The sequence below is a fragment of the Thamnophis sirtalis genome, unplaced genomic scaffold, assembly GCF_051295495.1.
Source record: "Thamnophis sirtalis isolate CommonGarterSnake01/CBP01778 unplaced genomic scaffold, rThaSir2_p1.2 scaffold_14, whole genome shotgun sequence".
In the NCBI taxonomy this organism is placed as follows: domain Eukaryota; kingdom Metazoa; phylum Chordata; class Lepidosauria; order Squamata; family Natricidae; genus Thamnophis; species Thamnophis sirtalis.
The window spans coordinates 12,238,464-12,254,855 of NW_028261394.1; the positions used below are offsets into that span (position 1 = coordinate 12,238,464).

General features: G+C 42.4%; 1 protein-coding gene across 3 annotated transcripts in view; it reads right to left on the minus strand.

Annotated features, from left to right (window-relative positions):
* Window positions 1-722: 722 nt before the first annotated feature.
* PIGQ (phosphatidylinositol glycan anchor biosynthesis class Q) overlaps window positions 723-16,392 on the minus strand; it is a gene marked incomplete at its 3' end in the record, with an annotated part of 34,967 nt that continues 19,297 nt past the window's right edge. For all 3 annotated transcript variants that reach the window (XM_087728834.1, XM_087728833.1, XM_087728835.1), the window contains 8 exon segments: window positions 723-784; window positions 2,223-2,337; window positions 2,984-3,064; window positions 5,580-5,691; window positions 9,818-9,971; window positions 11,915-12,041; window positions 13,846-13,966; window positions 16,012-16,143. In XM_087728834.1, coding sequence (XP_087584960.1) covers window positions 723-784; window positions 2,223-2,337; window positions 2,984-3,064; window positions 5,580-5,691; window positions 9,818-9,971; window positions 11,915-12,041; window positions 13,846-13,966; window positions 16,012-16,143 — 904 coding nt within the window.

Genomic DNA, 16,392 nt, shown 5'->3' on the forward strand with positions numbered 1-16,392 from the left:
AAGGATACTGCAAAATCCCCATTTCCTCCCGATCAACTGGGACTCGGGAGGCAGAGAATAGATGGGGACGGGGGCAGTCAGAGGTGGTATTTACTGGTTCTCCGAACTACTCAAAATTACCGCTACCAGTTCTCCAGAACTAGTCAGAACCTGCTGAATACCATCTCTGATTGATACAATATCTTGAGATTAAGGCAGTGCTTCTCATCCTTGGCAAATTGAACTAATGGGTGGACTTCAACTCCCAGAATTCCCCACAATTGCTGGCTCTCTGCTGCCACCTACCTAATGGTCAGGCAAATTCTTACAGTCCAATTGTGATGGCCCTACTCAATGGGAACAACACAACCATCCTTCCATGATTATTCTGTTGGACCTCAAAAGGATAAGACATAGCAGTAGCATTTAAGACTTATATATCAGTGCTTTACAGCCCTAAGCAGTTTACAGGATCAGCCCCTTGCCCCCAACGATCTGGGTCCTCATTTTACCCACCTCGGAAGGATGGAAGGCTGAGTCAACTTTGAGCCGGTTGAACTGCTGGCAGTCGGCAGAGTTAGCCTCCAATACTGCATTTTAACCACCCTGCCACCAGGAGTCATATTACTAGGATATTAGTAAATGAAGCATTGAGGATGTGTCGACGGTAGGAGAGAGTTGCAAGGTATTCTGAATATGAGCACATTCACCAAAGAAACCAGAAAAAAAGAACGAGGGTTTACCTGCATCAGAAGTCGAAGAGGTATCCCAGTTTCCTGCTCCAGAACTCTGAATTTGACACCAGCTGAAAACACACAAAATGAAAGCAGGTGTGGGAAGGGAGAGGCTTCATTGACTGACCACTGCAATGAGCTGTAGGAATTTTTTAAAAATCCAAATCTGGGTTTTAAAAACAGAGAATAACATGGAGATAAAAATCTCGCTTCCCTGCAGGAAGTTTAAACGCAACCAGGTTTGTCAATAGGAGTTTACGTTCCGAACATTGGTTATACGCCAACTTATCGTCGCTGAAACTCCACTTATCATCATCCTTTAACGACCCCATAATCCCTTGTGGGGTGGAGTCTGGGCAACTGAATGGAGCTAGCGGAGTGTTTTCATGGCCGGATGCCCTTTCCTGTTGCCGATGCGGAGTTTTGTTCGGCAGATACATTCTCAAGTGTGCCCAGAAAGAGAAATATCTGCCTCTCCCTAGGATCGAACTCACAGCCCCCTGATTGTGAGGCGAGATCTCCACCTCTAGGCCATCGCACCACTCTGGTGAAACTCAACTTATAGGTCAGTGATGGCAAATTGTTTTGGCGTGAGTGCCCAAATTGGAACGCACATGCATTGGTGCGCATACACATGCCGGAGCACTGGGAACCTGAGGACTAGCTGGCTGGCATGCACATGCTTGTTTTCTGGCCGTTTTCCCAGCCATTTTCTGGCCTTTTTCAGGCCGTTTTGGGGGCATTTCTCAAACTAAAACCAGTTGGAAAATGGCCTGGAAAACAGCCTGTTTTTTTTTGCCAGTTTTGGCCATTTTTCGGGCTGTTTTCAGGCACTCCGGCACCCACGAAGACCGGAAACCAGAAGAGCAGCTTGCAATGGCATGCATGCCCACAGAGAGGGCTCTGCGTGCCCTAGATTCATCATCACGGTTATAGGTAGTCCAATTACAACTACAATGCAGCCTCAAATTTCCATGGCCAACTGTGGCAAGAAAGATCATGAAAGGGGGCAAAACTCAACTGTCTTGCTTAGCCACAGATATGCTGGGCTCAATTGTGGTCGTAAATCAAGGACTATCTGTAGTGAGTTGGAATTTACAGGACTTAACCTGTTAGCTGGTAGCAAGTTAATTCTCTGTCCAATTTAGCAGTTAGACTTATATACCGCTTCATAGGGCTTTCAGCCCTCTCTAAGCGGTTTACAGAGTCAGCATATCGCCCCCACAGTCTGGGTCCTCATTTCACCCACCTCGGAAGGATGGAAGGCTGAGTCAACCTTGAGCCGGTGAGATTTGAACCGCTGAACTGCAGATAACAGTCAGCTGAAGTGGCCTGCAGTATTGCACCCTAACCACTGCGCCACCTTGGCTCTTTAGTGTATATATCTATTTGTGTGCCATGGATTTCCTGATTTTAAGCCCATACGATCAACATAAACGAGAGTCCGGGCAAAATATTCAACCCCACAATTTACTTGTTATCACAACAATATAGATTGGTAGAGCTTACAGGCAAGTCTGTAGCCTCGGCAGAGTCGAAGGACGATGGCATAAAGGGGCAGTGAGTTGATGAGGTCCACCAGCAGATGGATTAGGCCTTGCACAAGGACCACCAGGAGACGAAGCTAAGAGGAAAGATTCGTTTCTGTTAGATCTTGGTGTTAATATTCACTGGCCAACATCTGGCAAGTTCTACAGCCAGTATAAAAGTTTCCATCTTAACTGCATCCCTGTTTGGTTTGGTGGCAGCAGTGCCTCAGATAGAAAGTCCCTACAGAGAGTAGTGAGGACAGCCGAGAAGATTATAGAAAGCTTGCTTCCCTTTATTCAGGATACTGCTTATAAGCGCTATGTGCTTAGAGCTCAAAGTATCATTAGAGACCCCCACACACCCACTTTATGGTCTGTTTCTGTTGCTCCACTCTGGGAGGAAGTTTCAAAGTATCTGTAGCAGGACTCCTAGATTCTGTAATAGCTTTGCCTCCTATCCCATCCATTTAGAAACTCACAAGATTTGTTTTTCTTACCATAAACACGTATACATCCGAACTAGACTGTTGTTTCTCTGTGTCATATATCATATGTCGGTATATACATAATTTTGTATGTATTTATTTATCTTGTCAAAGTTTATGTAGTGTAAAACTGGAGGTGGTGACCCCTTTAATTCTCTTGACGTTATCTGGCTTTTAACAATCCTTCCAACTTTTCATATTGCTTTGAATGCAAACCCCCTCAATCATGCATTAATTCCAGAAAAGGCAGACTCACCAAAGTAAAAACCAAGTAATACAATGCAGTTGTGGGTAGCAGAAACAGCAAGATGGTAAACAGCAAAGTACCAATGAACAGCTGGAGAAGAAAAGACAAGTAAAATTATCAGAGATTATCAGTAAACAATAATTTTAGGAAAGGAGGTAATAGAAAGCTGCCCCATCTTGAGTACATAAAAAACCCTAATATTTCTTAATTGATCTGAATTTTGACATGGGTATATTTTAATATGACCTAGATTTATGGTAATAACATGTTAAAGGGCTGGGCTTTCTTGATAGTAATATTATTCATTACTGGACTAACAGATCTTCCTTCCCCCCTCCCCTCTTTGTCTATTTCTGCTCTCTGTGGTCATTATTCCTTTTGATTGTATGCATGTCTTCAAATTTCTTGGTTGTAAGCATGTATTCAAATCTGTTAGCTGCCCAACTCCAGGTTTATCACTGTGTTTTTGATACATTTTGCTCTTCATTATTAATTTTGTTTGGCAAGGGGGAGAAATGATTTTTCTATCAGAGGAGAGACCATCCCAGAGTTCTCACATGAGGTATAAATGACCAGCCTCAAAACCTCCTATTTTGGGTATATTATTAAGCCCAGCTTTTTGGAGAAGGCTCAAATGCTACCGTGTTTCCCCGAAAATAAGACAGGGTCTTATTTCCTTTTGACCCCTGAAATAAGCGCTTGGCCTTATTTTCAGGGAGGTCTTATTCTTTTGGAGGTGCAGGAGGCGGCGAGCGTGGTCACCTCTTGGCTGCTGCTGTGTTGCAATCTTTTCAGGGAGGGTGTCAGGCCTGCAATTATATTCCTTTTAGAATTTTGGCCTGCCACATTTTCTCTTATTTCATTATGCTGTTTCTTTAGGATAGTTGATGGGAGGGGGAGTAGACAGGAGTGAGATTGTGGAATGTATTGTTTTCATTCTTTACTAGAAGCCAAGGTCATCCTTTGTCTCCGCACCAGTACACCTGACCGGAAGCAGCTGGGCGTGGATGCCAATGTGGAAGAAGAAGATTGGACCATGTGATGGATTGTGGGGTTGGGGACAAGATCATGAACTTTTAACTGGGTGGAATTCTGATGTCATTTCCAGTATTGGGATTCCATAGCATGATGCCAACATGTCTGTCTTATTAAATTGGAACTTTAAGGATAGTTTTGCCTTGGTCTCTGATTTAATTCTGCATGATATTTGGAACGCTGACAGAGGGCTTATTTTCAGGGGAGGGCTTATTTTAGTGCATGCGCTCAAAAGCCTGATTGGGCTTATTATCCGGGGAAGTCTTGTGATCTCTTGTTTATAGGGTGACCAAAAGAACAGATTCCTGGGGCCCAGAGATTTTTCCAAGACTTTGCCTTCACTCCTTTTCTTTCAAGAAACTTAATGGAATTGGGAGCCCTGCAGCTGATCAGGCACTTGTCTTGACGTCTTAACACGGGGTGGAAAAAGCAAAGACTCTGTCGCAAATAAATTCCACCCTCCTGTTGGGAATGTGTGGGCCCAGCTCCCTTCCAAAAGCCTGTGAAATGGGGGGCTTTTAATAGAAACACAAATCAGCAGGTAACTATGGCAACCCTGTTGGCTATGGCTGTAATTATTTGGTGTCTTTGATTTTGTTCCCTACCGCCAACCTATTATCACACACGGGCTGCGACTTACGTAGCACCTGCAGCAAGGGGTCTCTTAAGACTAAGACCCCTTCTGCTATAATTGTCTGAAAATGGGATGGGAGAGAAAGGTGACATTCAGGGCTCGGTAATAAACAGGCTGCATCTGGGTAAAGAGTGGACCTGAGTTGGCGCATTCAGCATTTCGATCCTGACAGGGCTCAAGGTTGACTCAGCCTTTCATCCTTCCGAGGTGGGTAAAATGAGGACACCAGATTGTTGGGGACAAGAGGCTGACTCTGTAAACCACTGTAGTACTATGAAGTGTGTATGTGTATATGTATGTATGTATGTATGTATGTATGTATGTATGTATGTACATACATACACACATCTATCTATACTTATATACTTATATACTTCATTCATCCATCCATCCATCCATCCATCCATCCATCCATCCATCCATCCATCCATCCATCCATCCATCTATACATACATACATACATACACACATACATACACACACACACAGACACACATACTTCGGAGTCAGACATCAGTGAGGCAGAGGAACAGCTGGAGACTGTTCGCATTGTGCACCTGTACAGTGGCCAGACGAAGGGAGCAGCTAAAGAACAGGGGTTGACTTGGGAGTAAGGCCACAGGTGGACGGTGAATGGCCCCTCCCAGAGGAAACAAAAGTGGAGCGAAAGGGGAGTGGAGTTTGCAGGAAACAATTAATTTGCTTAATTGGTTTGTGACTCTCTGAGACTCCTTGCCAGGTTTTGCAGATATAGGCCTGGCAGCTCTCCAAGCCAGAGAAGGTCTGTGACTTTAAATCCTCCCTTGAAAGACTTTGCTGGATGTGAATGAGCAGAATTCACAGTCAATTAACAAAAAGGTTTTTTGTCAGGACCAGGAGTTTGCTGCATGCTCTTGGGAAGCCTCGGTCAGAGCGGTGCCCGCAGAGAGCCTTTACCTGGTCTAAGTCATAGGAGCAGGAATCTACGCGTTGCCTCAAGACGTTCCATTTCTTCCCTCGGAATAAGCGCCACAGAGATGACAAGCCATAAATCTTGAAGCAATACAGCCTAAGTCCCAAGGAGGAAAAGAGAAAGTCAGGACGGCCCTGAAAATAAAACCCCACACTTTTACCAAAGGCTCCGTTCTAGTGGGGTCCATTCAAATAACCAAGGCTCTGTGAGCGACAAGCAATCCGGACGGCTGAAAATATGTTTATTTACTGTTGATGAAACTTTACAAGAACCGTGCCAGCAATGCTCAATTGGACCATGTGGGTGTTAGGGAAGGGTCTTGAGCTTTCAACCGGGTGGGGAAAACCTGGGGGCTTTCAGATTCGGGTTTTCCCAGATGTGCCAACATGACATCTCTTAATAAAGTGGAACTTGGAGGAAACTCAACCCTCGGAGTCTTCTTTCGTTGGGGGCGTCACTTGGAACCCTGACAGCAGTGGTCTCCAACCTTGGCAACTTTAAGACTTGTGGACTTCAACTCCCAGAGTTCCTCAGCCAGCAAAGCTGGCTGAGGAACTCTGGGAATTGAAGTCCACAGGTCTTAAAGTTGCCAAGGTTGGAGACCACTGCCTGACAGTATAATTCTGTTATTCTGATCGCTGCAAACACCATAAAGGTGAGGCCGTTGCCAAGTGTTCGAGATGCAGCCATGTGACCAGAGGGGGTTGCCACTGTTGGAGCTCCAGAATTGGGACATGAGTATCTTTTGAGGGGGGATCTGTCGTAACTTTGAATGGTCACCGAAGCAAGGAGTACTTGCACTCTGGTTTGGTCCCCAGATGTTGACTGCAGAATTTAGGTTATGGTCTGGATGTTACCACATCAGTGGTGGGATTCAAATAATTTAACAACTGGTTCTCTGCCCTAATGACCAGCTGGGTAGGTGGGGCTCAGTGGTCATGTGATTGGGTGGGCGTGGCCAACTCAACATCACTCACGTGCAGGGGCACTTCGCTGTTACAGTGTCATAAGGGTTAACTGGAGAGGCAGTTTCTGTAAGCAGGGCAATAAAGATTAGGCTAGAAACAACACCAGAATGTTTCCTTCCTGCCTTCCTTACAGGATTAGCCCCGTAAAGTGGAAAAAAAACAAAAGGAGATTTCTTCCCACAACCGGTTCTCCCGAATAGGTGTGAACCGGCTGAATCCCACTACTGTACCACATGATGGGTGATCAGGTTTAGGATTGCCCACTCTTGTAAGAGGTGCGTGGGCAGCATATAGATTTGAAACCACAAATATTTTTATTGGGCATTCTGCTGAAAAAAATTGATAAAAGAACTATATATTTGATTTTACATGGATTAACTGCAGCTAGAATTGTATTTGCACAACAATGGAAGAATGATGAGATCCCGACAGATGAAAGTGTCAGTAAGAAAATATTAGAATTCGCAGAAATGGATAGACTAACGCTTACTATTAAGGACAAAGAAGAAAATGATAATCATCAAACAAGGAGGTATATGTATGAAACAATAGGCCTTAGAATGGAAAATTAGAAATTATTTTAAAAAAACCTATAGTAGAAAGCTGTAAAAGTGTAACTGTAATTTTAATGTTTAAAAATGCTGAATAAAAATGAAGGATTAAAAAAAAAAGGACGAAGAAGAAACTGAATATTTTTTGATAGGGGACCTATTTTACCAATGGTTAGACAATAGAAACAGAAGTTAGAAATGTGGGGACATAAAAAGGATAAATGTTAAAATGGAGATTTGTTAAAGTAGATAAGTATTATTGTTACTATAGTATTACTGTTGTTATGATGTAAACATTTTGATTATGATTATTTTGATTATGATGTAAACATTTTGATTATAAACAATTGTACCCAGACAATACAGTTTGATGGAAACTGAATTTTTATACATTATATAAATAAAATAAACAAAACAGGATGGAAAAAAAAGGTGCTTGGGTGGGACAGTACTTCTAAGAGGACAGGGATTTTGGCTACGAGACCAAGCCGCAGTCTGAATGGGATAGCAATAACCTTTATTGCACATATATATGGAAAATGGAAAATTGTGAGGGTTGGCTGCTGGCAGGCTTAGCAAGGGTAATATGAGATCCTGAGGTCAGGGCAATGGGGAAAAAGGCAGTCTGAGAACTGTCCGGCTTGCGAAAAAATTCCCACATGTAAAAAGTGGCCTAACAATGTGATTCCCATGACTTCCTATACTTTCCCAAAGAGAGAGAGCGTTGGGGTTTTATTTTGGTTTTGGCTACTTCAAAAGAAAAGCCTTTTCAAATGGAAATCAATCTACGAAGCGGTCTTGCTTAACGAAGGGATCGGGAATGGAATGCACGGGCAACGCTTAGCTTGTTTCTTCGCTTCTGAGGCTAAATATTGGCATTTTTGTATTTTGATAAGCATACGTGGTGGCTCAGTGGCTAAGACGCTGAGCTTATCGATCAGAAATGTCGGCAATTCAGAGGTTGGAATCTCTAGCCCTGCGTAATGGAGTGAGCTCCTGTTACTGGTCCCCGCTTCTGCCAACCTAGCAGTTCGAAAGCACTTTAAAAAATGCAAGTAGAAAAATAGGAACCACTTTTGGTGGGAAGGTAACAGCGTTCGGCGTTTAGTCATGCCAGCCACATGACCACAGAGACGTCTTCGGACAGCGCTGGCTCTTCGGCTTTGAAACGGAGATGAGCACTGTCCCCCTAGAGTCGGGAACAATTGGCACATATGTGCGAGGGGAACCTTTACCTTTACTTTAAGCATAAGCCTGCCGGGGGCACTCAAGTGTTTGGGGCATTTTCAAGTCTGCTAGAAGGCATTTATAGGAAATATATCATCCAGTTCTGGTTTCCTTTGTCTGCTTGCTTTGGATTTAGTCATAAATTAAAGATGCTCTCTTTAATCTGTACTGTCCTCTTCATTCATTATCTGTCTGCCCATCTCCCTTTTAATTTCTTTCTGACTTGCTTTCCAAACTATAAGAAATTGTTTCTCCAATCTCTGATGATTTCTTTCCTGCAAGTGTGTGTCTTTTTTGCCTAACATTCCAGGAACAGTTTTTTTATTAAAAAAAACAGGTTTTGGTTCCTTTTTCTCAACATTTACATTCAAAATATCATTTTCCAGATCGGAAGTCAAGTGCTTTAATCAAACTGAAACTATTAATAATATACAATAACAGAGTTGGAAGGGACCTTGGAGTCCAAATGCCTGCGCAGGCCGCAAACCCTATACCGTTTCAGACAAATGGCTGCCCAATCTCTTCCTAATTCTATTCTTAATAGAATATTAATAGAATTCTTAATTCTATTGAATTAAGGCACAGGAGCAGAAGGAGTCCTGGCCTGAGAAACCTTAGTGGAGGAGCCTGGGAAGAATTTTAGACAGGCCGATGTCCTGTTTTTTGTCCACAGTTACAAAACACAATTACTCTTAAAGAAAACCACAAACACTGAAGGCACACGCGAAACCGTAGTACTAGTTTTTTCTTTTTCTTTCTTCCCCCCTAATTACTTGCATAGGGATTGTTCATTATACTATTTATGTTGTTTGTTTTTGTCGTCATGGATTGCACCAGTGAGGCTAAAACCAATTTCATTGTATACATGATGTACAATGACAATAAAGGCTATACTACTACTATTTACTATTCCTACTACTACTTACTACTACTACTTACTACTACTACTTACTACTACTATTTATTACTATTTATTACTACTTACTACTACTATTAATGTGTTTCCCAAAAACTAAGACAGGGTTTTATTTTCTTTTGACCCCTGAAATAAGCACTTGGGTTTATTTTCGGGGAGGTCTTATTACTTTTGAGGTGCAGGGGGTGGCGAACGTGGTTACCTCATGGCTGCTGCTGTGTTGCAGTATTTTCGGGGAGGGCTTATTTTAACGCATACGCTCAAAAGCCCAATTGGGCTTATTATCCGGGGAGGTCTTATTTTCAGGGAAACAGGGTACTGCTCCCTCACTTAATAGAAGGTGAGCAGAAGGGGAGGAGAACTTCTTTAACAGAATAACAGAAGGGACCTCTATTCCAACCCCCTGCAAAGCTATAGGAGATCCTATAGCATTTCGGACGAATGGTTGCCCAATCTCTTCTTAAAAGTCTCCAGTGATGGAGAACCCACAACCTCTGGAGGCAAAGTCGTTCCATTGATTCATGGTTTGCCTGGTAACCCAGGGAATCTAGCACACCCACCTGGCTCCATAGACGTAAAAACAGTAGATGTGGAACGTCAGGAGTGCAATGATGTCGGAAAGGATGGAAAGGGCCACTGTTAAGCCAAGGCAAGCTGACAAGCCAACATACCACAGGATCTTCTCAATGAATGGAGACAACAGATGGATGTAGCCTGAAGGAGGAAACGGCAGCACTTAAAAAAGAGCAACCACCTCTCTTCAATGAGAGTTATCACCAATAACAGAACAAAATAACAGAATTGGAAGGGACTTTGCAGGTCTTCTAATCCAACCCTCTGCTGAAGCAGGAGACCATATACCATTCCAGACATGTGGCTACCGAATCGCTTCTTAAAAACTTACAGTATTGGGGCATTCACAACATCTGAAGGCAACTTCTGTTCCACTGGTTAATTGTTCTCACTGTCAGGAAATGTCTCCTCTGTTCTAACTTGCTTCTCTCCTTGATTAGTTTCCACCCATTGCTTCTTGTCCTACCCTCAGGTGCTTTGGGGAATAGCTTAACTCCCTCTTCTTTGTGACGGCCCCTGAGATATTGGAAGACTGCTATCCTGCCTCCCCTGGTCCTTCTTTTCACTAGACTAGACAAACCTGCAACTCCTTCTGCAAAGAGCGCTAAAACTTTCTATCTCCATCAAGATAAAGATCAAATCTCTTACTAAATGATACTGGAAATGATAACCATAAAGATTGTAACTTGTTGAGAAACAAATAAAACCTGATATCTGAATTCAACTTTGCCTGTCTATTAAAAACAACCTTTCAGGTGCTGTAGCACCAGGGTGCTAAGCAAGTCCTAAACATGAAGCTAAACCTTAGACATTTGGGGTGCATCATGCCAAGATAAGAGTCAATGGAGAAGATTCCCAATACTTAGAAAAATCAAATGGAAAAAGAGACTGAAAGGAAAGATGGTCAGATGCCACCACTGATGACCCAAATCTGAGCCTATAACACTCCAAAGGAACAATCAATGCAATCCTGATGAAACAATGGTCATCGAGGATTTGGAATTACTGAACAATGACAAGAACAAATAAAACAGAGCCTAAAATGACAACACCTTTGTATCTCACCAACAGTCCAAAGAACAAACAAGCATGATCTCTATAAGAAAGTAAGAGTAGAGTAGAGTAGAAAAGAATAGAACAGAATAGCAGTATAGAATATAGAATATAGAGTATAGAATAGAATGTAGAGTAGAGTAGAAAAGAATAGAATAGCAGTATAGAATATAGACTATAGAGTCTAGAATAGAATGTAGAGTAAAGTAGAAAAGAATAGAATAGAATAGAATAGCAGTATAGAATATAGAGTATAGAGTATAGAGTATAGAGTATAGAGTATAGAATATAGAATAGAATGTAGAGTAGAGTAGAGTAGAGATGTATAACATAAGAGTATATAATATAAAGTATATAATAGAATGTAGAGTAGAATAGAATAAGAATAGAATAAGAATAGAATAAGAATAGAATAAGAATAGAATAAGAATAGAATAAGAATAGAATAAGAATAGAATAAGAATAGAATAAGAATAGAATAAGAATAGAATAAGAATAGAATAAGAATAAGAATAGAATAGAATTCTTGATTGGCCAAGTCTGATTGGATACACAAGGAACTTGTCTTTGGTGCATAAGCTCTCAGTGTACATAAAAAAATACATTCATCAAGAATCATAAGATACAACACTTAGTGATAGTCACAGGATACTAAATAAGCAATCAAAATCATAATAGGAAACTAAATAAAACATAGATCGTAAAGTTACAAGCAACAAGATTGTAGTCATAAGTAGAAGAAGATAGGTAATAGGTAATTTATAAATCTATAAATTCATAATCTATCTATTTATGTGCTTGTTGGGTATCAAAGCGAATTGCATAGCAATCTAGAGAAGAATAGGACAAGCAATTCTCAAGTGCCCTGTCCTATTCTCAAATCTTAGGTCCCTGGTTCCAGAGCACAGCTTCTAGAACCTCTAAAAGAGGATTTGTAGTCTTAAATGATCAGATGGCATCGCCTGGTTTTCCTCAACTGGAACAAAGGAGTTTGTTACATGGCACAGACAAAGGATGAGAAGGGCACTTACTGAGCCAGAGGTGGATGTGGTAAAGGAAAAAGCGTCCCAGCACCTGATCCAAAGCTCTGTTCATTTTTAGACCGGCTGGCACACCCATCAGCCACTGCAGGAGGTTCTGGAGCTGCTGGGCGATATGCTGCCGAAAGAGGAAGATATGATCAGTGTCAGTGGAAAATAGCTTGTAAAGTACAGAGTGATTTTCAAAAAAGCTAAAATATGATTTTATTCCCTTTTTTACTCATGGAAAGAAAATGCATTGGAGGCATCAAATACAGTTTTTCTCAACCACGGTAACTTCACAATAGGAGGATTTCAACTCCCATAATTCCCCGGCCAGCCATATCTTAAAATTGCTAAGGTTCAGGAACACTGATCAATATATCATTCTATATCAATATATCACTCTAGTAACAGTGCAGAGAAGAGCAACCAGGAGGATTAGGGGACTGGAGGCTAAAACATACGATGAACAGTTGCAGGAACTGGGCCTGGCTAGTCCAGTGAAGAGAAGGACCAGGTGAGACAGGATAGCAGACTTCCAATATTTGAGGGGCTGCCACAGAGAGGAGATCAACCTATTCTCCAAAGCACCGGAAGGCCAGATAAAGGAATAATGGATGGAAACTGAACAAGGAGAGATTCAAACTAGAAATAAGTGCGAATTTCCTGGTAGGTGGAAACAATCAACTCATGGAAGAGAAGTTGCCTTCGGGCCAGGCCCAGTTCCTGCAACTGTTCATCGTATGTTTTAGCCTCCAGTTGTGGGAGTTTCATTACTGGAAGCTTTCAAGAAGAGACAGGACTGCCCTTTGTCAGAAATGATGTAGGGTCTCCTGCTTTGGCCAGTGGTTGGACTCAATGACCTACAAGGTCCCTTCCAACTCTGTTAATCTTTGCTGGCCAGATTTTGTTTTCTGCATACGAGTTGCTAGCCGCAATTAAACCACGATAGCAAATTAGGTTGCTGTTTCTTAGCTTGGATGGGGGGTGAGGGGGGAATGACTTTGGTGCCCAGCGACCTGGGGCCAAGGACCATTAATGGGAACGGAAACTAGAGAGGCAGGGGGAAGGAGAGCAAAGGAATGCAATTTTACACGAGGGATGTAATTTTTTTTATCAGTATTTGGGAACGGATCACACGCTCTTATGATTTATGGACGGAAAGGTCTTGTATGTATTTGCCACAGGGCTTTTAGCAGTCAAAAGCCGCAAGAATTCATCATGGGAATAACAACCACAGCCATTACCACCACAAATCTTCCTCTCTCTGGCTGGGCTCTAAGTCAATTCAACTTGCATCAGAGAGAGAGAGATTTTGCTTTGAAATGGGGAGTGCCGATGCATTTTATCAAACAATGAACAATGTTAAGTGAAGCATTTACCTAAGAACACGCTAACTCCACAGTGACATTGTGGTCACGCAGCTTTTGGAGGGAATCCAGGAGAAACATTTGATCCTGGACCAGAAGGAAAGGAATCTGAAGTAGTTCAGGCCTTTATTTGCAACTAGCTGATAACCCGGCGTTGTATTTATTTATCCTAAGCCTGCATTAGACAGGAAAAGCCCTGATTTTGGCGACAATTAAATGAGTTACAAATCTTTTCCCTGTGCCCCCAGAAGCGTTAAGAAAAGTGATACCACCTTAATTTTTAATGTTGGATTTTCCCCCTTACCAGAGGGAGCCCCCTTGTGGAGTACTGTGAAACCATTACCATGGAAACTCCACTGCGCTGCACAGTAGAAGCCATTTTATGGCAGTATGGTAGAAGCCATTTTAAGGCACAACAGGCTGCATCTTAACAGAATACACACACTCTGAGGAGTGTTAGGGGTGTCTTACCCCCACAGTATTTGCGCCGCACGGTTTTGTCGGGGTTTTGTTGGGACCAGGAATCTGCTTCGTGCTTTTTGGGGAAGCCTAGGCCAGAACAAAACTTACATCAGCCACTGGGACGAGGCCACTAGCAAGATAACCAATCCAGTTCATTTGATACAACCAGGACATGAGCACGACACCGAGAGCCACGTCGATGAGGAGAGAAATAAAGATGTTGGCTTTCCTGCATTGGGGGGGAAAAAAATTGTTTGCCATGTCAGGTAGAGTTACCATATTTTTTAGACTATAAGACGCACTGGTGTATGAGACACACCAAGATTTCGAAGAAGTAAGTAAGAAAAAAAAGTTTTTGTCCTGCTGAAAAGTGTCTCAGTTTTTGCAAAAAATGTCCTGTTTTTCCGCAGAAACGGGGGCATTTTCCCCTTCCACCAGCCCTGCTGAAGCCTGCAGAGTGCTTCTGGGGGCTGGAGGAAGGAGAAAACGCCTCAGTTTTTGTGAAAAATGGCCTATTTTTCACAAAAATGGGGTGTGAGGGCAGGGATTTGGGAGGCCAAAAATTGCTGTATTCGATGTATAAAACGCGCCAACATTTCCACGCTCTTTTAGGGGCAGGGGGAAGGTGCATCTTTTACTCCGAAAAATATGGTAAGTGTTCCTCAAAATTCAGACACATTCAAGCTTTTCTTTTAAGGATGAGAACCAAGTTTGTAGGCTGCGTTGTTTGTTGAGTAAGTGTCAAGCACCAGGGGGAATCAGGGGATCCACGCCATTCAATTGTACATAAAGATTTATTGCAAACTTGATCCTCTCTACAAGAATCTGAACTACTAGCAGTCAAGGGAAAGGAGCGGGAGATAAAAATAGAAAGGAATTCAAGGTGGACTAGACTTGGATCTCTTGTGGGTGCTCAAGGACTCATGACTGATAACGCCTTTGACTCCTCCCTCAGGCTCAGCCTGGTCGTCTCCTACAAGAAAACGCTATTGGCTAGATTTTCCAAACATGCTATGCTACAACTGTGGGGATGGCTGTGTCGGTCGTAACTGTGAGGAAGCCACTTTTTCCAGTGCCATTGTAACTTTGAATGGTCACCAAATGAAGGGGGGATAAAGCGAGGACTACGTGTAAAGGGGAAAGTAGAATCCAGGAGTTCTCCAAAAGGCATTTGAGGTTTCTGCAACCACGCAGAGGCAGGTGCTGTGCAGATATTTTCTACAGCTGTGCCAGGGTTGGCATGCCAGCTTCTGTTTCCTGGGCAACTCTCTCGTTTGTTGGATAGAAATGGAAGTTGTGTGGGCAGTGGTACGGGGGCAGCAGCAGGAGAAAAAAAAGCCCAAAATGTTCAGTCCAATGTGACTCTCTCAGGTGCAGCACCACAAAATATAAACACAATGGAACAGAATGTTTCCAGAAACAATGAGAAGTCTGCCCACACGCACAACTATATTTTGGGAAACAGAATGTTCTATCCTCACTTATAAAAACCTTCTAATTCCCCCCACCTCCCCTCACACAGAGACAGACAATACCTCAATATTAAGAGTCCCTTTTTTCCGCCCCAGGAAGCTCTTTGCATATGAACCTACTGGGACACCAAAATGGCAACTTCGTGATCTGCCTTAGGCTGATTTCTTTCTTTCTTTCTTTCTTTCTTTCTTTCTTTCTTTCTTCTTTCTTTCTTTCTTTCTTTCTTTCTTTCTTTCTTTCTTTCTTTCTTTCTTTCTTTCTTTCTTTCTTCTTTCTTTCTTTCTTTTTCTTTCTCTTTCTTTTCCTTCCCCCTTTCCTTTCCTCCTATCTTTCTTTCTTTCTTTTCCTTCCTTCCTCCTTTCCTTCCATTTCTTTCTTTCTCTTTCTTTCCTTTTTCTTTCTTTCTTTCTTTCTCTTTCTTTCTTTTCCATCCTCCTTTCCTTTCCTTCCATTTTTTCTTTCTTTCTCTTTCTTTCCTTTCTTTCTTTCTATCTTTCTTTCTATTTTTCTTTCTTCCCTTCTTTCTTTCCTTTCATTTCTCTCTCTCTTTCTTTCTCCCTCTCCCTCTCTCCTTAGGTTGGTTACGGGTCGGTGCTATCTCTGGTTGATTTGGATTCTGAAGGCTTCATAGGCTGATTGTAGGTCAGTGTGTCTGTTGACGTCACTCTTTTTTCAGTGACGTTGTAACTTTGAACAGCCACTAAAGGAACTGTTGTAAGTCAACATTACTGTGGTGTCTTTGGATATCGGTCATGGAGCCCATCAGAATACAGAACATATTCCGTGCAGCGGAATTCTTACCTCATTGCTTGGGCCTGATCCGAAGCTGCCTTCTCACTGCTGATGACTTGGAGATGTTGGAACCGATGCCTCAACTGCTCGTAGGTGGAAAGTTTGCTCCAGATGAAGGACAGGGGCCAAAATGTCAGAGCCCTGGAGGAAAAAAAAAAACCCAGACCAATGAAACCAACACTGTTAATGAAGGATTCCCTCCTTCTGAGAACTTCTTTCTCATAAAGCAACACAAGTAGTATTCCTTGGGATGTCGGGCAAAGGCATTTGCTAGACAGTCCTCAACTTACAGCAGTTCATTTAGTGATCGTTCAAAGTTACAACAGCACTGAAAAAACCGACTTAGGAGCATTTTTCATGACCATTGCAGCCTCCTCATGGTCACACGAT